General features: G+C 37.1%; 1 protein-coding gene across 2 annotated transcripts in view; it reads left to right on the plus strand.

Moving 5' to 3' along the window:
* Positions 1 to 7,147: 7,147 nt before the first annotated feature.
* Positions 7,148 to 27,615, plus strand: part of LOC104166739 (fibronectin type-III domain-containing protein 3a-like) — a 29,876-nt gene continuing 9,408 nt past the window's right edge. The window contains exons 1-13 of one of the 2 annotated variants that reach the window (XM_009706774.1): positions 7,148 to 7,243; positions 12,773 to 12,848; positions 14,074 to 14,150; positions 17,932 to 18,163; positions 19,654 to 19,926; positions 21,334 to 21,389; positions 22,582 to 22,736; positions 23,011 to 23,070; positions 24,606 to 24,744; positions 25,819 to 25,872; positions 26,565 to 26,686; positions 26,769 to 26,940; positions 27,192 to 27,278. In XM_009706774.1, the coding sequence (XP_009705076.1) occupies positions 7,148 to 7,243; positions 12,773 to 12,848; positions 14,074 to 14,150; positions 17,932 to 18,163; positions 19,654 to 19,926; positions 21,334 to 21,389; positions 22,582 to 22,736; positions 23,011 to 23,070; positions 24,606 to 24,744; positions 25,819 to 25,872; positions 26,565 to 26,686; positions 26,769 to 26,940; positions 27,192 to 27,278 (1,599 nt within the window). Of the gene's footprint in view, positions 7,244 to 12,747; positions 12,849 to 14,073; positions 14,151 to 17,931; positions 18,164 to 19,653; positions 19,927 to 21,333; positions 21,390 to 22,581; positions 22,737 to 23,010; positions 23,071 to 24,605; positions 24,745 to 25,818; positions 25,873 to 26,564; positions 26,687 to 26,768; positions 26,941 to 27,191; positions 27,279 to 27,615 lie in introns of both variants that reach the window. The other variant, XM_009706773.1, reaches the window with a different exon arrangement.

Consider the following 27,615-nt stretch of genomic DNA (forward strand, 5'->3'; position numbering starts at 1 on the left):
CTCCCCCCTGCTCTCCTACAGAGCATTTACACCTTAACTTCGTCCTCCATGGGTCATTCTTTTCGGTGGCCACAGGAGCCAGCCAGCTTTCTGCAGCTTTTAGGAAGTTACTAGAGGTCCTTCTGGCAACTGGCCTGATGTGTTTGATCCCCAGATGGTCTTTGTGAGGGCAGAAGGTTAATCTGGACTGTGATAAAAGGCTTGTGGTAGTTTCTATATTTTACCATGGAAACTATTAACACTACTTTAGAATAAGTATTTAAGTAACAGTTAAACTTTTTGAAAACCCAGAGAAATGTTTTGGAATTGTCACTCTTTTAGATGTCAAAAGAGAAAAAGATTTTAAAAATGTTTCTAGAAGAAAACCCTTGGTGCTGAGTGTGGAAACCTTGTACTATGTGTCCGTGGAGTTGGGGTGGGCGTTTTGTTGTTTTGTTTTGGTTTACTTGGGTCATAGACCTCACCTAGGTCAAAACTGCGAGCTCCTAGCAATACTGAGATGAAAATGACATCGGCCTTTGCAGCTCTATGTATTAAAAATGTTTGACTGAGCCCATTTGTTGAGTAAGTCATGAAGAACGTTTTCAGTATCAAAGTTGTGGTGCCTTTCTGGCTGGAAGCCGAACTTCATACAAGATGGTGCAGACAAATTCACTTGGGTGTCATTATAATTTATTTCCAACATTTTAATCATAACATATATTTAGTTTGGAACAGATGACTGTTGCGGAGTGATGGTGGTCTCTTCACAGCTAAAGTTGTAACTGAGCTTCTGTTAAGTCTCTCATTCCCTTAATCTTGCTAAAAGTAAACTAATCCACCTAGAACATCTCATGGGTGGTCCTGTGGCAGAGGAGAACTATTTTAGGGTTGGGATGATATCTTAAACACCTTGTTAATACTGCTTATTTGAAAAACTTGGGTGGGAGAGGGCAGCTTGTATCTTTTTCCAAAATGTTGCCTACTTCAAAATTGCATGGGGCATAAATTTCAAATCTGGAGGGGTGAGGGATTTTTAGAATTCATAGAGAAGATTCAGTCTTTTTGATGAGGCTATTCCTTAGCCTGAAGTTGGGAACGACTTTTGTTTGGTTCTACTGTAGTTCTTTTTAACAACCTTTGGAGATCACTGTTGCAAAATTTAACTGGCAGGTTAGAATGTGTTTAAAATACTTGGAAGTCTCAGTTTGCAAGAGATCCGGAGTTTAAGGCATGGCAGTGTCTCGATGTTTTCTTCATCAGAGTACCTGAGGTTCATATATGTACGTGTCCACAGATCCAGTTCTAGATGTTACTTTCTTTCCAAAGGTGAAGGACACTAAGTATGTTGCTTGTAATAAAACTGTTGGGTGTTTTCCCCCGACTGAGAGAAAATAAATATATATACTATATAAAAGTATATCAAATATATAATACTAATTAGTAATTCTCTTAATATAAAAAGGTATAATTAAAGCTTTATGTTTTTATACAATACTGCTTTTAATAAATAGCAATATTGTAGTAGTTTACTTCCTGCAATAAATGTAAACTTACAGTCAGGCATGAAGATTGCATAAGGCACTGAACCTAGAAATCAGGAAGTCTGAGCTAAATTTCTCACTCTTCATCAGACTTCCTCTTTGGGCCCGGACACATTGTTCTTTCTAACTCAGGCATACTGTACTTAAAAAAAAAAAGTCTCCATTTAACTAATAAGCTCCTTGGAATAGGAACTTTCTCATATTAAATCCAGCACTTACTATAATGAAAATACAGTCTTTATGATAGTTTCTGGTGGGATTATAAACTGGGTTTTTTACTGTTTATGAAATCTGTTCAGCTTCTACTCTGGACAGAGGAATGAAGCTCATCCATTTCTATCTACAGTGTTCCATTTAGTTTCTGTGTCTGGAGAGAGATTTCTAATATGAGATAACAGGATTTTCAAAACTTGCTAAATACATAATACTGCTACACATTTGCACGATAGACAATCTCATATTCTGTTAATATGGTTAAAGGATATAATTCCAACGAAAAAGTTATTTTTTCAGTATATGAAACTTTTCTTATTTTGTATAGTACTTTAAGACACATTTAATGAGTACACAAACTTTTGTTTTTACTTGTCCTGCACATAAACAGTTACACATTCATTGTTACTGCCTAAAGAGAAACCATGTCTGTAACGTTTTTGATGTGGTGTTGGTGTTTACTGGTGACTGTTCCAAAGCTCTTGATAAAACAGAAGCGATGGGTTTATACAGGAAAACTATTCTGGTCGTAACGTTTTCTTAGAGATATTACTGTTACAATTTTGGAGTTGTTTCTGTTGTGTCATTCAAGTGGAAGTGACTGTGAGTTGAACGTGGCACCTTGTTCCAAGCTACACATTGGCAAATGGCTAAAGGAGGTTTTGTAATGCAATCAGCGTTGTTTCTAGTCCTTTTAGTAAACGTTTGTTAGGAACTACTGCCAGGTACTAGAACTGTAGATTTATTTCACTTTGCATTGAAGCTCTTTTTAGACTATTTTAGATTTTAATTTCAGAATGCATGATGTTTCCCAGACTTAAGGTATGATGGTGCAATGTCATAGAGACTTGAATTAGCTACCTTTGCTTTGCTAGTTCCGTAGAGGGAGCATAATAGCTGTTTTGTATGTAAATAAGAGCCCAGCTTTCTCGGCGGAGGCGCTGACTTCAGACGGGAGTAGGCATGAATCAATGAACACTGAGCTCAGTGCGAATCCTCGGGAGCTGGACGGGGTCCAGGATGACTGCAGCACTGGTTGAGAAGAATTTGGGCTGGAGAAAAGGGAAGGCCAATGTTTCAGTCTTCCAGAGTCTCGGCATTTTTACTATGTCAGGAAGTGAGGTCAGGCACAGCCGCTGTATACTGTAATTGTTTTCTGGAAGGCTAGTCATTAAGATTTTCTGTTTTTCTTAGAAGCCTTTGTAGTGTGAGACTGTCAGTGGAAAATATTGCCTTTTTTTAATATGGTTAACATGATTAACTGTATTACATTAGCAAAGTGTTGAATTACTCAGGAACGCTTCCCAGGGTACATTTTTTAAATATGAACTGATTTTGTGTAGTTTAAATTTTTTTTTAATGTTGTGAAATAAATGACAAAATATTTCAGCTTTTAGATGTGTGTGTCTTGAACAAATAATCTTTGAAAATAAAAGCTCAAGCTATTTCCAGTGTAGATTTCTGTTAACTTAGAAATGCAATATCCACTATTACTTCTTTCAGCTTTGCTAAAACAGTGCTTCAGAAGGTTTGTTTCCGAGATGGTTAGTCCCAATTCTTTTTTTTTTTAGTGGCTATTATGCTATATGGGCTGAATTCATCCTTCAGCTCAAACAAGGTTTGGGAATGACCTTTAGCTGATGTCTAATAGAAACCACTGTAAAGAAATGACTCAGGCCAGAAGTACCCTTGCAAAATGTTACCTTTCTAAAAATTGATCTATTTAATTCCACACTGACTCAAAAAACTCCAGTGCATGGTGACAAAGCTCTAGAAGACACCTCTACAAATTCTGCTATTGATTCATATATAATGATTCACTAATTCTCAGTATATTCCTTTGCAACTCTGAAAACTACAATATTTGCCTAGTCTCTAATGCTTGCAGATGGGATTTTTCTTGTTTACTTTTAGTCTGGAATTTAAAATTTTGTGTATTAGCTCATCTTTAATGTCAGTGCAGTCTGTGAATTCTTAGTGCAAATACTTTTTTTTTCTTCTTTTTTTGGCCTGACCACTTGGATAGTTAGTAGTGATGATAAACTTAAAACACATAGCTGCCAAGAAAAGACTGTGGAAAATAGCAGTCTGAGCCTCTGTTACCAGGCATGTGATAGAACAAGCTGGCTTTAGGGGACCCGAGCAGCTTTTTGATGTAGTTTTTCCTATAGGTAGGTTGTTCCTTTTTGAGCCACATACAACTCGCCAGCTGGATTTGCCTATCCAAGCTAACTTAGTTTGGGGTAAAACCAAGGATTCCGAGAATGCCTAGCATCAGTGACAGCATTTGAGGGAAACTTGGATTCCTTGCTCCTGGACTAGCAGTAGGAGGGTGTAGGTAATGGCTTTCCAAGATAGATCTCTATTTCTTCCTTTTGTTTTTCAGGAAATTGTGCTGGGTATGTAATAACTTTTCAGGAATTCTCTTTTTATTTACCCAAATACCATCTACATCCTTGAATGGAATGGAGGCTTTTGGAAGATGAACCTGTTGATACCATGTTCAGTAGCAGTGCTTTATCTTCCTTGAAAAGTTTTACCTATTAAACTGGGGAGGGCTTGAGTCCCATCCTCGTTTACCAGCAGAGGTGCTGCCTTTGAGAGCAGGAGTGTCTTTTGCAGCTCTCTTATCAGTATTTTCAAGGAACGAAGCTCTAAAAGCAAAAAAACCTTGGTTTTTGCGAGTCTATCTGTATGCAGTGAGAAGTGTTCTGCCACTTGCGGCCATCTGAGCCCAGCTGTACAGTACAACGTTGGTGTTCTGAGCCAGGTGAAACTGCTCAAGAGTTATTAAAATGGTTTCATTTGTGCAAGTACTTCTATTTTCTCTGACCATACAGAGATTCCTACTAAGACATGAAATTGTATTTGCTATTTTTGGAGATTGTCATTAACTGTATAAAACTCTGTTTATGTTTTCTAATACTCCAAGTATTAATTTCTTCCTTGAAAAATGTGAAGTTACAGCACTAAGCAAGTAGAACGTGTGTGTGTAGGTGTAAATGTAAATACTACCTGTGCCATTAGGCAATGGATTAGGGATTCTAAAAACCATATGGATGTTCGTGCTCTGCTCTACAGTTTGTACTAACTACACTGTGCTACTCGCTATTGTAGACAGAGCCTCGGAGAATTATATTCAACCAACGTGTGAGACTAGGATAGAAACTTTGAACATTTATTTAAAAATGCAGGTGGTATTGGGACTTGTTTCAGAACACGCTTTTCTACAGCTGGTTATTTTGGTTAGTTGAACATTTGAATGCAGATGTGGTTTGGCAAAGGGTTTTCCCCTTTATGTTACATGCTAATTTCTGTCGTCTTTGAGGTTCTTAAATGAAAGAAATTGAGGCTATATGCATATATAAGATAAAGTATTTCCAATCTGCCTGTCTATACGGAATTTCTATTACGGCTTTTAAAACTTAGATCTAACCTCTAAAAATGGGAGGGGTGTAGTGGAAGAAACTTCTGCCTTAATTTTAACATACTGACTGACAGTGTTACCATGCAGGTATTTTTAAGTGGAGTAGTTATATACGATCAGGTGAGTTTGTTTCCTTGGCAGAGGTAATTCAAAATCTGACAAATAAGATGGAAGATTATTTTATTCAGGAAATAAACAACATGCTAAAGTAGCTAGGTATACTTAGGACAAACCCGCTGCAAATTTAAACTTTGGAGGTCATGTCTAGCCCTTGCACCTGTGCAGTCATATTTGGCCTCTTAAATTGTTACTGGAGCAGACTCGGAAAACAATTGGTATGCAAAATGAGCTGGTTTCTTTGGCAGCCTTGAGTACTTTGTTATGCTGCATTTTGTGGCTGTGTGATTGTATCAGTTATTTTGAGATGCTTTTGCAAACAAGAAAGAATGTGGTTTTTACCAATGGGTGCTACCAGCCTCTTTACCTTGTAAATGGTAATACAGGAGAAATCCTTGTAATCTCAGCTTTTATTACAGATCCTTACTGAACAAAATGAGTTATCACCAGAAAAAATGGTAACAGTCGGGCTATGATATTTCTCCCACTGTTGCTTATCTGCTGAAAATTCAGTCCTGCAAGTACAGAATTAGGAGTTTTCCTTTGTGTTTTTCCAAACACTGTCATTTCCATACTGGTTATAGAGAACTGAACAAAGATTTGGCAGTTGTATGCAGACACACTTGGTTCATGCACAGATTTGGAGGGGGAAATGTTTTTTCTTTTGCTTTTTATTTTTAATTTAATGAATTGGACTATCCTAACCGCATTTTGTCTTCTGTATGGGTTTATAGGAGGTAATGGGGAGGGAGAAGGAAATGTCAGCATTTCCTGTATCCTGTTATCTTGTGCTTTTTATGGATGCTGAATTAACTATACAGTGAAAATTCACTTAACATTTGGATTTTATTTCAGTGTTTGAATTGTATTTTGATTTACAATTATGGATTATTCACTAGAAGCCCAAAACTATGCGGCACTTTTCCATATCCAGTTCTCCATGGTACTCAGTTAAAGACTTTGTACAAAGTACTCTACTCTCTTGCGTTGCCTTAAGCTTTGTTTTCACTGTGTCAGACTTCTGTATTGATGACGTGTTGCAACATTGGAGAAATTGCACGGTTTGGGAGTGGTTTTGATCATCACAAGGACTGAAGTGTACATGCAGTAGGTGCATTATTTGACCTAAAACTTGAGTTCTGGAGTACAAGCAATTTGGGAATTGTAACTACAAATTTGGGAATAAAGTGCTGCATAAGTGTAAACTATGCTACTGTGTAATTGCTTCGCGTATGTCCTGATTTCATCACTCGTGGCATGTCAAGTTGAATATGCATGATATGTGTTTAAAGAGCATATTTTTGGAAGAAGCATATGTATTGCTTAAATGCAGTACTTAAAAATGAAAAGCAGGATAATATATTAGACTAATTGGGTGTACTCCATTGCGAGGAATTCAGCTATGTGACATGTGATCCCCTCCATACTTTTAAGACTGTCAGTTTGCACAAGTTTTTAAATGTGCAATGAAGCTAGAAGTGGATGTTTTACAGTAACTTTTGTCTCCAATTAAAGTCGGTTTATTTGAAAATCTTTGGGGAGAGTTGTGGAGTGCTGAAGTCTGATGATGTTTTCCTATTGAGTTTTCAAATGTTCTTGAATTGCTGTCATTAAAGGATTCAATTAATATCATAGCGCAAGTGTTGGACTTTGGTTTTGTGGTTGGGTTTTTTTTTTTTTCCCCCTCTCCACAAAACAATGTCCTGAAGGCACTGCTGTATTTTTTCTTCTGAAACATTGGTACCAAGTTTGGCAAATGAAATAGAGAATTATTTGAGGGAGGGGAGAGTTATATCTAATATTGGCACTGCCTTTCTGTTTTAGCAGGTGGTTAATGTGAGCAGTTGTCAATGAATGGTTTTCAGACATGATGGCTGACCAGCCACCTCCATTAGAAGCTACGCCTCTGTTGAATGAAGTGCCACTTCTACCTCATATGGTTAATGGGGACAGCATACAACAGGCAAGTAAATCTGTTGCACTTTCATACAAGTCATGTAATACTGTGCCAGTGGTGGTAGTAGGGAGGTTGACACTCAAGTGTCCTGTAGAAAGCAGAACAGGTAGAAAAACTACTTGTTGTACAACTTGTGTGATGGCTGAAAGAGGAGGAGCTTGAAGCAAAGCAACTACAATACCAATTTGCAAAGTTAGAGAAGCTTGTGGTTCTCAGCACTGATATCATCAGTAAAATAGAAGTGCAAATAGAGAGAGGAAGAAAATCATTCAACGTTAATATAGTGGAAATGTGAAAAGATTGTAAAGTAAAAGGAATGTTTGTTATATGCATGTAAGTGCTTTAAAATTAAACTACAAAATGAAAGGATAAAAGGAAAAATATAATATGCAGATTTAATAAAGCACTGAAGTTTTGAAAGCTCTTCTTAAAGCTCATGTAAAATAATCAATAAAGATTAGCAAGTGGTTGCAGTGCTCTAACCAAGACGACTTGCAGGGAAACAAGAGGAAAGACCTTGGCTTCCTGATATTAAGTATCTTCATTAATTATTACAGTGCAGTGGTGAAACCTGAGTATATATAGTTGGAACTTTAGAATTTTATTGGACACAACCCTTCAGAAGTACCTAGTATGGTTAGAAATACAGAGAAAAGTGGAAGCAAAACAATCTGATGCACATGCTTGTAGAAGTTGCCAGTAAACTTGAAGTGAATTTACTGTTTGGCAGTGGAAGCTGAGTGCTTTGTCCTACAAATGTTGAGAGATCTTCCCATCATTTGGAGGTGGACTTTCAGTGCACTCAGAAGTATTGCAGGCACCCTGACGTTCTAACACTGGATCTTAAATTAAGAAGCATCTTTCCCCTGCCCTAGCAGCTACCAACATGACAGATCCTGGTAGGAGAGAAAAGATTAGTTGGTTGGTTTGTTTTAAATCGTTAAGTGGCTGCAATGGGACAAGGTGCTAAATAATTTCATCTGGGCTTGCTTTCCCACCAAAGGTTGAATCAGATGATCCCACAAGGTCCCTTCCAACCTGGGCTGTTCTAAGATTTGATAGTAACAAAACATAAATTTGAAGGCTTTATATGCCTGGAGTTAAATAATCATTTTGTTGAAGCAAGGGGCAAAACTGCCCATTGCTTTAATCTGATCACTATATAACTCCAAGTGTCTGACACTAATTGAAATAGGAATGAAAAGGTTAATCCAGAAGGGAAAGTTGTGTAAAAGTTTCCGAAGGATAATTGTCATACGAAATGATTATGAAGGGTAACAGTGAAGACCTTGGCATGTTTGAATGTACAGTGGGTAAACAGGGTACAACAAAACAATCATGAATTTTTGAGGGTCTGATAGACCATAAATGCTGGGAAGTTTTAAATGAGATATACTTTGTAATTGTTACAGATGAGGTAGGAGGAGAGGTCTGCATTGTTTCAGTTGTAGTACACTTGGAAAAATAGGCTTTATTAAAAACAGTGTACTCTGCTTTTTTTTTCCCCCGAGTCTCTGGACATAAAAGTGAGATGATTGTGTTTAGAAATAAGTAAAGCTATAGAGTCTCTAAACTATTTCTGAAGTTCCAGCATTAGCAACGTGAAATTTTAGACACTGAGCAGCTGTGAGGTTATTCAGTAGGTAGTGTTTCATGTTACACAGGGAAAAGAGATCAAGTAGATCTAATTGGACACCATCTCCGTAGCTGTATTTGTATAGCATGTCTTGGTATAGATCAGTGTGTAGAATGTTGAATGACCCAAAAAGAAGGTGACAGTCATTGAAATTTTCAGAACCTAGTGGAGACTGTTTGGGGGGGGGAAAAAAAAAAAGTTGTATCTTAGAGATGCATGGGAAAATGGGATTTGAAGTGTAGGGTTGAAGACTGGTAGTCTCCAAGACTTATAATTGAATTACATTGGAAATAATGAATAAGTCTGTCTAGTGAAAAATCTTCATGGGATCAAGAATGTGATTTCATGTTAATATGCCAATGTTTCTCATTGTAACATGTCTTTATGTAAACAACCATGTCATGTTGCCATCCTTCAGGTGCCTCATAAATACATTTACTGCTCTAGTTTGTGGCACTTCTCTCTATAGAAGCTTCTGAGCCATGGTCTCACATTTACAAGTTTGCTTTTAAATAGAGTATTAACTTAGCAGCTTTATTAATGCAGATGTTTTTTTTTCATTATTTTGCTGCCAGTGCCATAGAGGATAGGCTAATTATAGAGTATTATACAGTGGTTTTGTTTTCAGAAATAAAACTTGTGCTGTTCGGCCAATCACTTCAAACAGTCAGATGCAGCACCCAGTTCATTAGTTTCATTTCACATGAAGTATAAGTTGGGAGTTTTCTGGAAGGGTTTCTTGTTCTGAAAAAGCTTCAGCAATGGAAAGTGTGTGAATAAGGGATAAAAGCAAACACTGACCGGTGCTTTGAAACAACTGTGTTGATCCCACACGTTCTGAAATGGTTGTGCAAGACACCTGAAGGTGCTGACAGATCTGTGACTCCTTGCACTAATCTGTCATCTAACTTGGCTTAGATTGACGCATTAGAAACAGTCAAGCTTCCTGGAAATTTTTCTTAGTGGAAGGTAGATGGAACTGCATTTGCTTCATTAATTATAGTGAGTCATTCCTCTAAGACATTGCCCTGTGCATTCCTGAAATTCCAGTCTCTGAACTGCTCTACAGCCCTGTGATTACACCACTTACTTATCCTTTTCACTGAGTTCAGTTAATAGTTTCCTGAACTGTTGTGAAAACTTCGGTTAATTAAAACCTGTTCCGAAGATCTGACCCATTCAGAAGCTCTGAATTTCTAAAAGGATCCCTGTCCTGCCTCTGAATTTTCTGGCCCTCGAAGATGGGACTTGCTGTGAGGTTTAATACCTGCCTATGGAGTCCTGTCCCCTGCATGTGTCCATCCCCACAGCAGCTGTTGTTCAAAGCAAACCTCATCTTTCCTGGTTCTTTGTGCTCTGGCAAATCCCCAGCCCGTTATTGTTGGTTTTCTTTAAACAATTAATACTGCTTCTCTCTCTCTACTCCTAGAAATTCAGTAGCACTGAAGTCATAAATTTACTTGTATACTGAAATGACAGATCTGCCTAAGTTTCAGTGTTTTAATTATGGCATTTAAAAAAAGTATTATCTGCCATCTGTCCTTCTCATGGAACCATAATAAATGCTGCTGACTGGCTAGATGGCCTTCTCAGGGGGTTTTGGTGTTTCGCTTGTGTCCAGAACCAACTCATCTACCTGAAGTAAAATTCTCCTGTACTGTGAACCCCCTGGAGTGGGGTCTGTGTTCATACATGCTTCTGTTAAAAAATAAAAGCTAAGATTAATACAGCAATATGCAGAAGCTGCAAACTCAGTATTAAACAGCATTTTTCAATCTGCTCTTTTGAGTCTTGGTTTTACACACAGCAGTTTAAGTGTAAGAGATCCGTGCAAAGCTCCATCTCTTTCTGTGCAGAAGTTGCACACTCGAGTAGAGGGAGAGAGAAGCAGGAGACGTAAGCTACAAGTTCAGGAAACATGGGTGTGTTTGCGCTTGCTCTCTTATACATTAGCTGGAGAAATATGCTTTGATTAACGTCAGCATAAGCTACTTGGCAAACTCTTTGGAAAAGAGTCGTCAGTGGAGTTGGTCAAAATGCAAAGGTTGAATGAGGGACCACAAGATCTTTTTAAGTCTCATTCTTTTCAGTGATCTTTTTATTAATGAACAATATAATAGAATTGAGGTGTACTTAACAAATCTGCAGCTGATATGAAATGGGAGGAATTGCGAGCATCTTGGAAGCCTGAGATTATCTTGATGACTAGAAAGATAATCTAGAAAATTAGCAGCAAGTACAAAGTAGTGTGTTGAGGTAGAGTAGTCACCTTATCAATTGGAATGACTGGTTTAGTAGTGGTCCTTTAGAAAAAGGTCTGCCAAGGGATGGATAAAGACTGCAAGTGGAAGTCATCACCATTGCACTGTTTCCACAAAAAGGCAGATAAAAATCCCAAAGGATTTATATACAGGGTATGGTATTCAAATCACAGAAGACAAGCTTTCCTTTTTTGGTGCTTTATTCTTGGTGGTTAAGACTTGGAGTAAGGGTTCAGGTTGCAACAGGGAATGTTGAAATTAGATTATAAAATCCGTAATGATGAGGATAGTGAAACTGTGGTGTAGATGTCTGGGGAGTTTATGGGGCTCCATCGCTGGAGATGTAGCAGCACAAAATAGAGTGTCTTATTCATTAATGTCATGTGTAGTTCATTTTTACCAGGAGTCAGATGACTAGGTGATCTCTTCAGGTCCCATCTACCCGATACATCTGTCATTCCGTGAATAGTGTGAAAATATTTTACAAAAATTGAAAGAAAACTATACTTTTTGAGCTTCATAGCTAGTTTTACAAATATATTTTATTTCAATTTTTACATCAACCTTTCTTCTTTATGTGCTAGCCGTCACCGGGGTGGAATTTTGACTGCATAACCATGCAGTTCTTACATGGCCAAACCCCTCATTTTACTAAAGAATTAGACCTGTGCCTATGTAATATAGTAGAACCTCACTGCAAAATTCTTGTTGTAAATTTGCCATGTTACAATAAAACCAAAGCACAGCTGCCAGTATTTTACAATAAGACTGAAGTACGTGCTGTGAATGGGGGAGAATGAGGTGATGGTTTATGTTACCCAGCATAAGGGAAATGGTGCTGTAGACTGCCTGAGGAATAATTCTGGCAGATGTCCACATTGATTTGTGTGAAAGTGAATGTGATCGTGTCCGCATTGACCTGCAGAATCTCACCCTGAGTTGTATTTCTTTAGCTATAGGATTACACAAACATGTGAGAAAATACACCTGGTCTTTCAGGAGCTGTAGAGCAGAGGTGGTAGGCATGACCTGCTTTATCACCTCTTCTGTCCTCCTTCCACCCCCAAAGGACTGCATGCTTTAAGTTACTTGCTAGCATTGGAGAATATATTGTCAAAATACATACCAGCATGCTTTCAGTGAAAAAACATGGCTGAGTTTTGAGAAAAGCATATTTTTTTCTTAGTTTTCACTTTTTTTTTCTTTTTTTCCTTTGGTGTGTGTGTAGTCCTGATTTTGCCAGTTTAGCCCTGAAAGTGAAATAATCTTATAGGCATAGTTTGGAAAGCAAGGTGAATCTTAGATAATTTATTGCTTCAGTAAAAGAAGAAAAAGCAGTGTGAAAACACTGAAAATAAAAGCTTAGTTAATTATCTTAAGTGTATCAAGGGAAGCATTTTTGGTAGTAATCAGAGAAAAATACTGATTATGCAAAATTAATGATTTTATGTCAAAGTATGAAGAAATTACATTTTACCCATCAGTGTTTCTCATCTTACTTTTTTACTCTATAAGGTTGCCAAAACTGTATTGTTTTAACGTAACATGTGGATATAAGGAAGAGATGGGTTTTTCCCCCCAGGTAATTTCTAACATTAAAAAAAAAACCCCACACCTCTTTTGTGCTGTTTTCTACAGGTTATTCTTGTACAGGTAAACCCAGGTGAAACATTTACAATTACAACTGAAGATGGACACTATCAGTGTATTCCAGGTAAAGGAAAAACTGAAGTACTAAATCAAAATATTTTGATTCTGCAAATATCACAGAATTACTAGCAGTATTTGTTTCTGTAATGTCAAATGTGTTTATATATGTTCTGCAATGTAATAAATCAGATTTTTCAGTTTGTACTTAAAAGCAGAAATGAGACAGCACTGGGAAATTGCCAAGACTCCCTGCGTCTCTGCAGACTTTGCTGATTTGTAAAAGGCTGGCATCCCAACTGTTTTTGTAAAGATCCTTGAATAACTGTCTTCTCAGAATCTTAACACATGAATTTATGTGAGATTTAGTCCACACTAATCTAAACAACTCTAATAGACGCTGTGACACCTCACTTTACTGTAAGATAGTGGCATTAGCAGTCTGCTGATATTGTGGGAAGCACTGCTACCCTCTGTGTGGTTACGAACTACTTTTTACCTTCTGGGTAAGTGACAGAACTGCAAATCAGAGTTGGGTCAAAATATCTCCTGTAAGTCAAGTTGAATGTATCAGTACTTCCATTTTTGGAATATTTTTCACCATTTCAAATGATATTCTATAAAATGTGTCCATTCTGCTTTCATCAAATCCCAGACAGGAATATTTCCTTTCAGCTTGATGTGAAAAATAATATATTCTTATTTAAAAAAAAAAAAGTTGGTAGACCAGCTGTCAGCATTACTATGGTGCCAATGTTGTTGCTACAGACTTTTAACTCTGTCACAAAATAAGAACTGAAGTTTATCTATGCTGATTTTTGTACGATTAAAGAAATACTGTTGGCTATATAAGCACGGTGCTTTGGATAAATCTGATCTGTGCTTTTTGTAGAATAAATGTACAGCCATACTTGCATTCAGCAATATTATCTAAAATTCTGGATGCTTCCTGAAAGTTATTAAATCACACTGAATGTGTATTTTGAATGTGAAAGAGTTATCCATCAGTGACATAAATTTGCATTATTTTTCTTGATTGAAACTTGGTACAGTCTTTATTTTTTAAACTCGCAGTCCAGATTATTTAAGTTTCTCTCCTAACTGACTTTTTAATTGGATAGTTTAAGCCTTGCTGCTAAATCTACTTGTCTAAAAGTAGCTCCATAAATACGGAGTTGGATGCAGTTGCTGGCTTTTTCAGGCACCAAAATGAGCTACCACCTTTGAAAAAATGGGGTGTCAAGTTTGTAAAAGCCTTGTTTCTTAAAAAGTGGCACCTTGTTACTTCTCAGGTCCAGCACATGTTCCTATGATGTCACCAAATGGTTCTATGCCGCCTATATTTGTGCCTCCCGGTTACGTATCTCAGGTAAACTTTAATTTATTCTCGTATTTCAGTATGTTTGTGAGTGTGACTTCTTAACAATAAGGCTATTAATTATTTTATCTGGAACAACTGTTAAAAGCATTTCTCATTTTTTTTTCCATTGAACTTATCAACTGTTTAACTTACTTGATTGTAGGCTGTATCACCTTCTATTCACTTAGTAAAATTTGATCTAGTTTTCAGCATTTTTTTAATAATACAACTAGGCAGTAAAAGATCAGTTTTAGTAAGCTAGTATAGATGGCTCTGAGTTGGCTGTCAGTTGAACTCCATTAACAGGATCCACATCTTCATTTTTCTTCAGTCCTGTTTTCAAGGTGAAAGTGGGTGCCTGGGTTGTATGAGCAGTCACAGCCGACTGCAGCCTGCTCAGTGTCAGAGGGCTGATGAGTATAGACAGCGCTCTGATGGGAACATAGCTGGGGGCAGCATCAGAACTGAACATGTCCTGCACATGCCGTGGATATGAGACTCGTGTTTCTTACAGGGAGGTTGTATGAGTCATATACCAGTATCATTCTCTTTCATCCCTTAGGTCTTCCCACCCCGCCCCCCCCGCCCCTTGAACTGCATAAGATAGTTCTTTTTAATGTCTTCTCATAAATCAGATTTTTCTATTCTAATATAACTCTATTTATCAAAGTTTTCAATGCCTCTTTCTTTACCAGCTCTGATCTCCTTTACATTCAGCAAAACACTACTGTTATAGCAGAAGTGTGAAAAAAGAGCGGTGTTAATGCTGGTGACATGTGCCTATGAAGTGAGCAGGACTCTGGCTTCTCTCCCAGCTTTACTTTTCCATTCTCACTGATTTTCCACTCCCCTGTGTTGTTCAGTCATAGCCAATCAGACCTGCGTGTGGTATTTGAACAGTTATCAGAGATATTTGAAGTTCAATTTGATTTTAAACTAATGCATTTTTAAAGGGAAGTAATTAAAAACAAATGTTTTAATGGGACAGGCTAGGTTTCTCATTTTCTAGTGATGTTCAAAATCAGGAGTTTTCTGAGTAGGCTTGAAAACTTTCTAACTGTATGTTCTTGGGTTCCCCAGGCAGTTGTCTCTTTGCATACTGCTGCCTCTCCATTTTGTGCTTGAGTCTACAGTGCAAACAGTATGCAAAGCACTGGCAAATGCTGAGGTGTACAAACTGAAAAATACATTTGTTCTGTGTTTGCTGTCACATGAAACGAGGGGTTTGTTTTGTTTTCCCTTGGTCATTATGACAGGGATAGACAAGCTTGAAACCAACTTTAAGTTAGAGCTTGAGCCTACTCATAGTGTTCTTGTCAGTAGATGAGACTTTAACTTTCCGTTCCCAAATCTGTCTGGAGGAGCCCCGAGATAGTTATGGTGGTTTCTGCCAAAGTGGAATGAAGAGCTAATGGGGACATAGCAACTTCAGGCTGTAAAGCCATGTGAAAGTCTTACTATGTTAATGTATCCCTTCTACCCGAAACTATGCCATGTGTTCTTCCTTAATAGATACATAAAATAGTTAACGTAGCCATCAAAATTTGCTGAGTTTTGACTTGTATGTGTTGTAGTGTGTGTTATGATGTTATGCAATGTAATGTAGTTCAAGTGGTGTATTGAGTTCTGTTGATGAACCAAGAAGCCCCCCGTGTTGTTTCTAGAACAAAGTGTATTCAGTGTAAGCTCAGTCTGAAGTGACTTCTCCTTGTAATTTTTTTCTTCTATTTGAAGTCTGTTAAAAATTGCTAATAATACAGCTGACTCCCAAGGTCGTCTCACAGCTGAACTCTGTCATAGCAATTTGTGAGTGGACACATTCTGTTTCCCTTCAGAAGAATAATGTCTTGTTAGTTTGCTCTATCTTTTGCTGAGGAGCTTTTCAAATGTACTTTTGGCGTAAGTAATATTTCAACATCCGTAATGCCTTCTTGGCCAACTAGGAAATGCTACAGTGGTTTCTTGTAGCCAAACTAAATATGTTTTAAGAGTGGATCTCGAAGGAACCAATGGCATAAAACATATGACCTGCTTTTGTGTAAGTGCTTTCTTTAAATGGATGAAAATATAAATTGTGTATATTTTTACATAAATAAGTTGAAATATTCTAAGAGCAGGTTTATTTTTTATGATTTGCTTTATAGATTGTGTTAAAAAAAAATATTTTTTTTTGCATCTCAATTTTGTATGCCAGCTTGCAGCTGGAATGCACCCCCCACTTGCATCCGCGGATAATATTTTCTACTGACTACATGATCCATTTCTGTTAATACTAAAGCACCGTAAGGCCCTACCTAAGAGCATTTGTGATTTGCATTTTTAAATGCAACTTGGAGGAGATGGATGGTGTAGAAGGAAGGAGGCATAAAGCTGCAGACTGATTTTAAACCAATCTAAGAAAAATACCTGGTTTTCCTACTGAGACTTGATTAATTTTGAAGTGTCAGTTTGCCTTTAATATTGAACATTTTTCTGTCAATGATTTTTTTTTTTCCAATTACATTGCTCATACCTCTTTCATTTTTTTTGTGTGAGGAAACTAACAATTTGTTGTCTGCCTTTAAATAGGATTTAATACAATCTAGTTTGCTTCTGAGTCAGACTTCTCATTAGATACAGTCTGAATTTTGTGCCAGTGGACTTCTGTATTGTGGCAGAAGAAACAAACTGGAATATGACCTGGTGATTTTGCTGATTGTCAACTCAGAAACCTTTGACCCCGTCAGAACTGTAGATGCTGAAACCTTAATCCCTCAGATAAGCAAAACGGACTGTAACCACAGAATGGCAACAAATTGGTGCAGATGTCCTCTGTCTGTACTATGAGCCCTACCCAGAGAAAGGACCTTGTAAACCTCAGCCTCTGGTTGTCTGTTCCAGGCGTCTTAAAGATGAGGCTAAACTGGGCATTGTTTTACTTCGGTGTCACCATTGTTTAACATGTCTTTTTGTGAATCCTGCTCTGGTGTTATTTTTTGACACTGTCTTCTAAAACCTGTGCTCTGTCCAAAGTCTCTTCTCAGTTTTAAGATTTCGAGAAGCGTTGTTGTAGAAAACCTTAATGTATTTTAAATTTACTGTAGGAAAAGCAATACATTGAGATGTTAATGTAGTTCATTCTGGCAGAATTAAACTCCAGAAGGAGCCTATATATTACCAGTTTAGGACACATGCTTAGAAGTGTGCACATGCATACATATGCATGCACTGTCTTAGCATCTTTTTATCCTAGAGTTCAGAGACACAGACAGGTTCCTTGTCTGAGTTCTCTTAGCCTGTGGCAAACGTGAAATATTTTGACATTTGGGTTGGGTTGGATCATAGTACAAGACAGCAGAGCTGACTTGTAATACTTTGTACTTGCCATAGGCTAAGAACGTGTATGCAGACATGTACCACGAATTGGATGACATGCAGTGACTCGTACGTGCGATCGTGCTGTCAGTCCGGATGTGGTGTAAAGCAGTTCTGCTAACTTAATTACAAGTAGACTGGGAATTACACCCTGATCAATTCACATTACTTGTTTAAAAGAATATATACATTATTCATAGACTGTAGATTGCTTAGCACTTTGGTGTGCGAGTCTCAGCTCCTTAAAACTGACTGCCTCAAACTCCGGTTTCTTCCAGTAACATATGCTGGATTTCCATAGGAATTCATCTCGATGGGTATAGCCCTGACTGTCAGATTGTGGGTATAAACTTAAGCATAGGCATTCTTTATTAAATGTACAATATTTATAAGATTGTTAGTACAATAACTTTTAATTTCTTATGTTGTGTGACAGGTGGTGGAAGAAAATGGAGTTCGTAAAGTGGTGGTATTGCCACACTCGGCTGAATTCCATCCTTCCATGCATCCTCCTCCTCCTCCTCCCCATGTGCCACATTACATGCATCATCACCATGCGTTGCTTCCCCACCCACCTCACCCAGTGTACCCTCCGGTTCCTGGGACAGGAGAGCTGCCACCACAGTTCATTCACCAGCATCCACCACCACACGTTTTTCAAGAACAAGGTGAGAGCACAGGCGATGTTTAAATACACAAGACAGCCTTTCACTGGGTGCATCTAGACTGAGACAACTGAGTTCTGTCAGTAGCTTTTACACACTTCTGTGGGTTTTGGTCCTAGTTTTTAAACTTCCCTCAGCCTTACGTGTGTTTATGGGGTATCTTAAAATACACTTATGTATAAGGTATCATGGAACCTGGTCTGAAGGCACTCTGCATGTGCAAAGTATGATTGTGTAAAGCTTAAATGTTCTACTGTTCTGTTTTTAAAGATCCAATGCAAAAGCAGTAACTTAGAAGTGTTTTAAAACGGTGTATATTTGTCATGGATCCTTACTTTTGTTACTGTAAATACTACAGTGATTGCTTCTACCTTTCTCTAAAATTATGCTTTCCAGGACTGCTGTTTTGTCACAGCCTTGGCATGAAGTTTTTTGAAAATGCATTTTATTTGACACATACGAATGTATTTTTTTGACTAGACAGTCCAAATATAACTGGAAAGAAAATAAAAATAACATATATATAAACCAAAAAACATAGTAATCCATGTTGGAGGATGAAGTGCAAGTCCATTCTGTATTTGAAAACTGAATGAAGCAATACTTCAGTGGAGGACTGGGGTCACTGCTGAATTAAACCAAGCTGTAAACCTTACTATATAAACAAGCATTTAACACAGAAAGAAATTAGACTATGTAAGACCGTTCACTCTTTCTCTCAAGCTTAAATTGGTAATTAAGCTATTTCAGCTCATGTCTAGGGTAAAATATTCAGTAGCTTCCAAGCTATGTTTTAAAAAATTGAGTCCTAAATTTGCTTATACTTTTTTGAAAGCGTGACAGTATGACTGTATCATGGAAGAACAGCTACTGTAAGGCATAATCTTGAGCAGCTAACAAAAGAGAAAGGCCTGAAGAATTAAACTTAAAAAACAAACAAACCCTAAATGCAGCAAGTGGTCAAAAATAATGTTTAAGAAAAAAAAAATCAACCATTTGGATATGGGTTAAATAGGAAAAATGGAAATTTGCTTGCGGACATTTTGTGTATCTTACTGTAGCATTTAACTAACACTGACAATGTTTCAAAACAAGAATTAAATCTCCGGGCACATTCTTCTCCTACTACCTGATCTTTATGCTCACACACTGGTTTGAGCCCAAGCCGTAAACTCTTGATCAGGTGAGGTTCCTGAATTCTAGTGAAGCTGTACCTGTGAGCAGTGCGATACATGCATCTTTCTTGCCGGTTGCTCTGCTGCCCAGAGATGCCTGAATATCAGCTGTGAAACTCCTTGGGACTTCACAGAGGCACCAAGCCAAAGTTATGGGAGCCATGCAGCTCCATGCATCTACAGACCGACAAGCACAGTGGAGTTCCATGGGTTTTCAAGTTCTGGTGTTGCTGTAGTTATTCTTCTAACTTATAGGGCGTTTCTCAGATGTCAAATAAATTGTTCTGAATAATGAAGTATGTTCTCCTTTCTTTGTAGAACCTCGTTCTCATGGAAGGACAAACTTCATTCAGCGAGACGAAAGGAGTCTCAAAATGCAAGAACATCTGAAGAAAAGACTAAAAGACAGACAAGCTAGTGGTCATACTAACAATAAACTTAACAGTCCTCCATCTTCACCACATAAAGTTGTTAATCCTTCCAATGCAACAATTCAGAATGGAAATGGAAAGGGACAGCAAGGGGCCGGAGGACCACTAAAGCAGAAGCAGATAGGAAAAACCAAGGGCAGTCCAGACGCAGAGATGGGAGGTAGGTTGCATTGAAAGGGTTAAAAAAAAAATCTAGGTTCATTTGTAACACAAGGTGCTATAAGTTCATTGCAAAATAATTTCTAAGATAACTGAATTTGTAAGTTTCTTTGGCTATTCAGGATTAGAGAAGGCCTGAAATGCTTTTCCGTATGTTTAGATTTTTTTTTTCTCTAGAAATCATAGTAATGTCAATGTTTGTTCATTTCAGATTTATCAAATAAGGTCTTCGGGAGGATTTAATTTTAAACCTTTTGTTTACTTCTCTGCCTTTTCTGACCCAGGACTGATCAGTATTCCAAGTGAGGACGACCTGTGGGTGCTTACATAAAAGACTTCTGGTGTCGTTCTTTGTGGTAGTTTTTGGATATCTAGGAGTTACTTAACTTCAAGAAATAGGAAGGTTTGAGCAACTATCTGTACAGGTTGCTGTTTGATCAGTTGTAATTTCAGTTGAGTGCATTATTTTGCTCAAATGAACGTTTGAGCTTTTTAATAGCTTATTACTTGCATATATTAAAATACCTTGTGTACAATATCTTTTGTCTTGCCTGTTGATTTGAAATAGTGTTGCTGAAATGCAGACAGTTTCTTACCATGATTTCTTAAATGACTTGTGCATCTTCTAGTGTTTTGTGTGAGTCTTAAATTAAGCGGTGTTGTTAGGCTGTAGGGTCTAGTCCTCATCTGTGTCACTGTTGTATTTAACTCTTTGGTTAGAAAAATAAAAGAGAAATCTGACTTTGTATCTTGGGAAGTAAGTAGAGATGGGACCTTTTATCCAACTCATTTCAAGGACAAAAAATATACTTGATTAAAGATTTGTCTTAATATGAATAAATTAATATGAAATATGAAAAAAAATAATATGAATAAATGGGGGGGCAAGTTTTTATTTGCAGGCGGAATAATATCCTGAATTGTTTGACATGGACAATTGTGAAGATAGGATTCAGTTTACAGATGTGACCCTTTTGGTACCTGTAGGTATTTTTAGCGTGCAGTTTTGATCAGGCTTCTTCCACATTATGCCTAGACCAAGTGTTTTGCAATAGAAATTCAAGGAAAGCACGTACAATAGAGAGATAAGATCTTATTGTCATTTTTTTAACACCTTTCATTTTTGGAGGAATGTTTTTGTGTCAAAGAAAATCCGTTTATGCTCAGATTAGGAAAATATACCCTTTGTGCAGGATGTACTAAAAGGGTTTTTGTAACACTGTTAGTTTTGGATAGTTCATGTTTCTACCCCTCATGCAGCCAAAACAAACAGGGGAAATGAACTTTGCACAATAAGTACTATTGTTAAACTCTTAATGAGGTGAACTCCATCTTGTGGTGGCATTTTTGTAACAGACTGGTTTACTCCTGGGGTTTTCAGTAATCTGTTTTGTATTTGAAATTTTAGAATCTGACACAGAATCCAAGAAATGTGATATTCACTTGAGCATTGGCAAGCCAGTCGTAAGTATTATCTTTAAAGTACCATTATTTTCTGTGCATATACTTATATAAAATAACATGTGTCTTACTGATGTCTCTTCTTTTTTTCTTTATGGTTTATTTTTTAATAGAGAAAATGTATTTTAGTTATCAGAGTTTATAGCTGGGAAAGGGCAACCATGATATGGAAACCCACCATTTCTCAACTTTGTGAAACAGTCTGTTTGACTCTGTTTCCCAGTCTGTAAGCCGAGACTATATCCACTGTCGTCTAATCTATGTGAGGGCTTTAGTACCTTGCAAACCAAGGGCCTGCTAAACTAATGGAAGCCTATCCACTCTTGGAACCATCCTTTGTTCAGCATAGAGAATTTAAGAATATTGGGAATAGAATTTACAAGAATAGATCATCTTTTTATGTTTAGAAATTGGAGCAATTATTTGAGTATTTACAAACTTATTTAGGAAGTTGGAGTCTGGTGACGTTAATTTCAAGGTCTAAAGGCTAAAACTGCACTGGTATTTTTGACCTTGAGCATGCTTAATGAAACTTTTCTTTGCATTATCTATGCAGTAAGCATGGGTTGTATGCTTTTGCTCCAGCTTTCTAGCTATTCTTTGTTATGGTAGTATTTTTTCATTGCTGCTTCTGACATCTGTACTTAATGCTAACAGAAGACTGTGTTGACTTTGTCAGAGAAAATTTGGAGTATGGGACTTAAGCAGCAAAAGACTTAGACCAAAAATTTTAGTCATGGGCACTTAAAATCAGAGCCACTTGCTATCCTATAACTTAGTGATTAAATACTAAGATTATGTGAGGGAGTTGCAATAGAGTTAGAAAGTTAGGCCATCTGGCTGTGCCTAAATATAGATCTGGTGTCACTGTTCAAGACTCCAAATCTGAAAATTTGCTCCAAATGAGTGATGCAAACTGTGCAGGTGAAATAGAAATTTTCTCTTCATACACTGAGACAATGTAGTGTGTCCGTACGTGTGATTAGTGTTTGAAGGGAAATCCTTTAATACAGTATTTTGGAAGTGAAAAGAGGAAATAATTTAAATTCAAATAATAACTCAATATTTCCACTGTAAAGGTAAAGAATTCCTCCAGTGAGGAACTTGGTAGGCAAACTAGCGACACCATGTTATTGACTAATATACCTTTTATTACAGAAAGCAAACTTACTTGCATTATTTATGCTTTTAATAGGTTTCTGATATACAAGCAAGATCAGCCGTTCTGTCCTGGAATCTCCCAGTTAGTTCACAGAATGGAGAGAGCCATAGTCATAGTCCAGCAGCATTTACATTTGAAGTAGCAATATCCAACAGTGGTAAAAATGGAAAATTTAAATCTGTCTATGTGTAAGTTTAGTTTCTTCATTTAAGCACAATACCGATGTTTAAAAACATTAACCAATCAGCAATCTCTCTATCAGGAGCTGTTTGTTGACTTGCAGACCTACCTACTTCACATGAAATAAATTTTAAGTAATAACACTAAGAGTTACGTGGACAATGGAAAACATGAAAATTAAATGTGCGCTACTTGGTTTTGCTTTTCAATAAACTTTTGTCCTTTAAAGTATAAGGAAGAGCTGTAACCCTTTTTTTTTTTTTGCCCCCCTCCTTTTCACAGTGGGGAAGAATTAACAATTACACTTCCTGATCTCAGACCAGCAACTGATTATCATGCCAGGTATGTTGCTAGGAATTAAATACTTAATGCTCTTGTTGATACGTTAATCACAAAATTATTGTGGCTTCGTGAAAAAGGTGTGATCACAAACAACTTGAGGAATATTCTGCAAAAATATCATAGGTATGGACACTACTGTAGCTATCTAAATTCTCATTTATCTTCTAATTTCATTAAAATGTCACCTCATTTTCTTCCCTACTATCTTCTCTGTCTCTTCATGTTTGTCAAATACAAACTTCAAGTTACCCTCTGTTGGTATTTTTTTTAGAACAAGATTGGGCTCAGTGAAAGAGATTGTTGTAGGCTGAAGGCAGCAGTAAATAAAATAGTGTAGCCTTGAACATGGATTTGCAAGTCTGACTCATCAGCTTGATTTGTAAAGGTGCTTCTCTAAACAGCAAGCTTCTGTAGCAGTGCAAGAAGGGAAGTGTAAACTGGTTGAAATGGGGAGAAGTTGGATGCTGTGTTACAAGGGAACAAGACATGACATTCAAGAATTGCCACGCACAGTGTGGCAAAAATAAGCATTACTGGAGAAGGTGTTTAACTGATCAGGAAAAAGACAAGCTGGTTAAACAAGCCAGGAGAACACTGATCCAGTAGCAGAAGAGAGCATGTCAGTGCTTGGGCACAGAAGGAGATAAGTTTTAAGACGTCCTGAAGCAAACTCCTATTCTTCAGCTGCTGAAGAGTTCCAAGTGTGTTAAACGCTCAGCACAGCTTCGCTTGCACAGCATAGCATAGTGTGTGTTTGGTTGGTGGTGTTGCTTTCCATACAGACCAACTTTTTTACCTACAATTCATTTGATAAGACGGACAGTATTTCTGAAAAATTAGTCAAGTCGTTCCTCTTCAAAAACAAAACATAAATGAGCACGGCTGTTCTAGAGATTCTATCCCATTTAAACAATTCCACTACTAAACATGTTTTTATTGCCTGGAGAGCTGACTAGCCTGTTTTAGAACCCGTACTCCTTGCACAAGTAAGTGTTGTCCATATTTGAATCTCAAGGTCTTTTTTGCAAAAGGTTCAGTTCGGGTCAGGTATTCTGTTACCATTTGGTAACACTTGCTATAGTTTTCATCATGCCTCCCACATGTGTTTCAACACTAAAATATCTCCACTGTGATAGACAGTAATTGTAAAGTAACTGAAGGATACCAAATGGTGTCTTCAGTAAGTGTACCTGTGTGATCTCCATCACGCTACTCTGTCAGCATGGCCCTGTCTCCCTGAACATAGAACAGATAGTAGTGTTTCTTAGGATGTGGGCATTAGTTACTATAACCTGGAGTGACATTGTAAACTCGCTTTTTGTTATTTCTTCCTGAATGAAAAGGCATAAAATTATCTTTTAGCATCAATGATCTGAAAGAGAGTGATTGGGCACTTGTTTCCTATAACGTGAGCAGGCTAGTCTTGTTGCTGTAACCACTGCTTGTCATCAAATGCGTTTCTAAGACTGACAACTCTTTCCTTACATTTTCAGGTGCTAATGCAATAGCAACATAATTAATTGTCCTTTGTTCAGAGTTTCAGCAACCAGCAGTTCCATAAAAGAATCCATTTCAGAATTAGTGAGTTTCACTACAGAAAGTTGTGAGCCAGACTGTCCAGCTGCACCGAAGCTGATTAACAGAACCAAAACCAGCCTGAGTTTGCAGTGGAAGGTAGGCAGTCTGATGTATGCGTGTATGGTATGTTTAAATTAACTTTGTCAATAATATAGTGTGTACTGTAGGTGTTGGCTTTTAAGTTGCTCAGTTAAGACTGATAACTGAAATCATGATTGTTTCTTCCTCTTTCTTTCAACGTTTGCTTAGTTTCTTGCAAAAGGCTTTAGTGTGATCGAGTTGGCAGCAGGTCTCTGTTGGAATGAACTATTCAGGAGGAAAGTTCTCTTCTGAACTGACAGCATAGAAAAACATAGAGCATTTCTATTTTTGCTTGGGGTTCCTGAGTGATAAATAGCTATGATTTAATGTTATAATTCAGAGTTCCTACAGTTATTCTGACCCATTCAAAGTAAATTTCTTTGGAGAGTTTGTAGATTTAAGTTTGGGTTTTTTTAATTTGACTTTTGAATATATACAGTATATGGGAAGACTTGTTGATAACTGTGTTTTCTTGTCTTTTTGTGTTTTTCTTGTGACTACGCTTATACCTGGAAAATGGTTTATAGCTAAATGACTTTAGTTAAATTATTTGTGTAATCTGTACTTAGAAAGTGAAGGAAGTTCCCAATTCATATGCCATAACAAGCACAAATGTTGCTCATCTGAATGCTTATGTTGCTCAGGCAGTGAACACACAGTGCAAGGAGACAAGGAAAAAAGCTGTAAGAGTATCATTTGCATTTTCCAAAAATAAAACTATTCATAAGTGCATACTCTAAACTGTCAGAATTAATAAAATTAGTATAGCAGCCTGGAGAGCCATCAGGAACAAGGAATTAAACTAGTTAAAACACCTGCTAGTTTTAACCCTTTCTAACGCACTTTACTGAATACGTGTGTCTCTGCGCACAGTAGAGTTTCAGACTATCACAAGCTTGTTTGTGGAAGAAGAGGGCTGTTGTGTATGCTTACTGCAGATTCCTTCCACCTCTACACTAAATATTTTGTTTTAAAAGGCAGTTGGAGTATATTATATTGAATTGTTAACATGTTTTTTTAATGTGCAAAAATATTTATAAAAGTACAACCATTTGATTTTAACTTTTTTCATTTTTTCTTTATTTTCAGTCCTCGAATGACAATGGTTCCAAAATAACGAATTTTCTTTTAGAATGGGATGAGGTAAGACCTTTTCTAGTGCGAAAAAAAAAAATCATAATGACATCTGTAGACCAATTATACTTAAAAATACTTTTTGCTTAGGTACATCATCTATTTTCAGTGCAACTGTCCAGACAGTTTTAAAGGGACAAGCCAAATAAGAAGCTTGAATCAAATGACTAGCAGCATTTCAAGTAGACAGTTCTTTCAGATCCTCTGAGAGGACAGCGTAAAACTCCCTCATTTGGTTCTTGTCATTCAAAGCATCATTAATTCCTATGCTCTGTTTAAATGGATGAGCATTTGGCTTGTATCTTCGGTAGCTGTCACAAATATCACTCAGTTTTTGAACTTCTTACTGAAATGTATTCCAAATTGATAAAAACAACTTTAAAAATTTGTTTTGTTTCCAACTGCAGTCATTTATTACCATTTTGTCAAACCTACAGTGCCAAAAAATAAACAGATATCTCAATCAAAATGTGGTTTTATTATCAAGAATGCTCAGGATTACTATCAGTGTACTCAGTACGACCATGATGACATTAGCTTGTTGCATTCTTTAGGCTTACTCTTTTTTTCTTTTTTTCTTAATTATTATTAAATTAGTGAAATGAAATTTAGGAAAAATTAGAGTTAAGAAGTTGACCTTAGCAGGGAGCATTCAGTGCCCATGCAAAAAGTGACTCAAATTGTTCTCACTTTTTTTAAAGGGGAAGAATGGACCCTTCAAAGAATGCTACTACGGGCATCTGAAGCAGTATAAACTTACCAAACTCTCTCCTTCTACAAAATATTCACTCAGATTAGCTGCTAAAAATGATATTGGAATGAGGTAACAAACACAATTTATCACACTTTATTTTCTCATCAACTACATCTGCTGTTGTTAACATTTTAAAAAAATATTTTCCCAGTGGGTTCAGCGAGACAGTGACATACTATACAGAAAAAATCCCACCAGCACCATCGCCCCCAGTGCTCGTTGAAGCAGGAGTGACCTGGCTGTCAGTGAAGTGGAGCCCACCTAATGGGGTGCCTTCAGATGACTCTCTCATTTACAGTTTAGACGTGGAAGAAGAAGGTTCTGTAAGTGCTGGGTTTTGTTCTGTGTGTAAAAGCTTGATACGCAGTGGTGCTGAAATAAAAAATAAACTCTGTGTTTTACTTTCCAATGAAATGCTGCAAAATACTGCAACAGTTGGCAAGTATTGCCTGTATTCATGAAACAAAGATGAAATCTAAGCTAAAAAAATAAAAATCTGATCAACCTGATCTGGCTTTTGTTTCATCATGGAAAATTAGTGACTGCGTTTGTTCTTATTTTCCCTCCTTTACAGGGTTATGGTTTCCAACCACAGTACAATGGAGATGAACTCTCATGCACTTTAAGAAATCTTAGGAGGAGTACATCCTATAAGTTTAGGGTTTGTACTGTATTTTGTTTCTAATTTAATTATGACTGTATGCTTTTCTGGAGTTTTAGCATTTTCATACAGCTAAGACACTTTCTGTGGAAACAGCAGAAAATTACCTGCAGTACTTCTGTTGTTATAATAGGTTTTGGTGGAATCATAATGCAAATCAGATTTTTTTGCACTAGCTAGTTTTGTTTTCTTTTAAATTGTTATCTTTTCTATTGTGTCTGGGGTTTTGGGGGGTTTCCTTTGGGATTTTTATTTTTTTTTTTGCATGGAAGAACTTATCAACGGGATATTATTTGTCATTAAATCAAGCATTTATTATATATTCCATTCATTCCTG

The sequence above is a fragment of the Cariama cristata genome, unplaced genomic scaffold (genome assembly GCF_000690535.1).
Source record: "Cariama cristata isolate BGI_N322 unplaced genomic scaffold, ASM69053v1 scaffold33118, whole genome shotgun sequence".
In the NCBI taxonomy this organism is placed as follows: domain Eukaryota; kingdom Metazoa; phylum Chordata; class Aves; order Cariamiformes; family Cariamidae; genus Cariama; species Cariama cristata.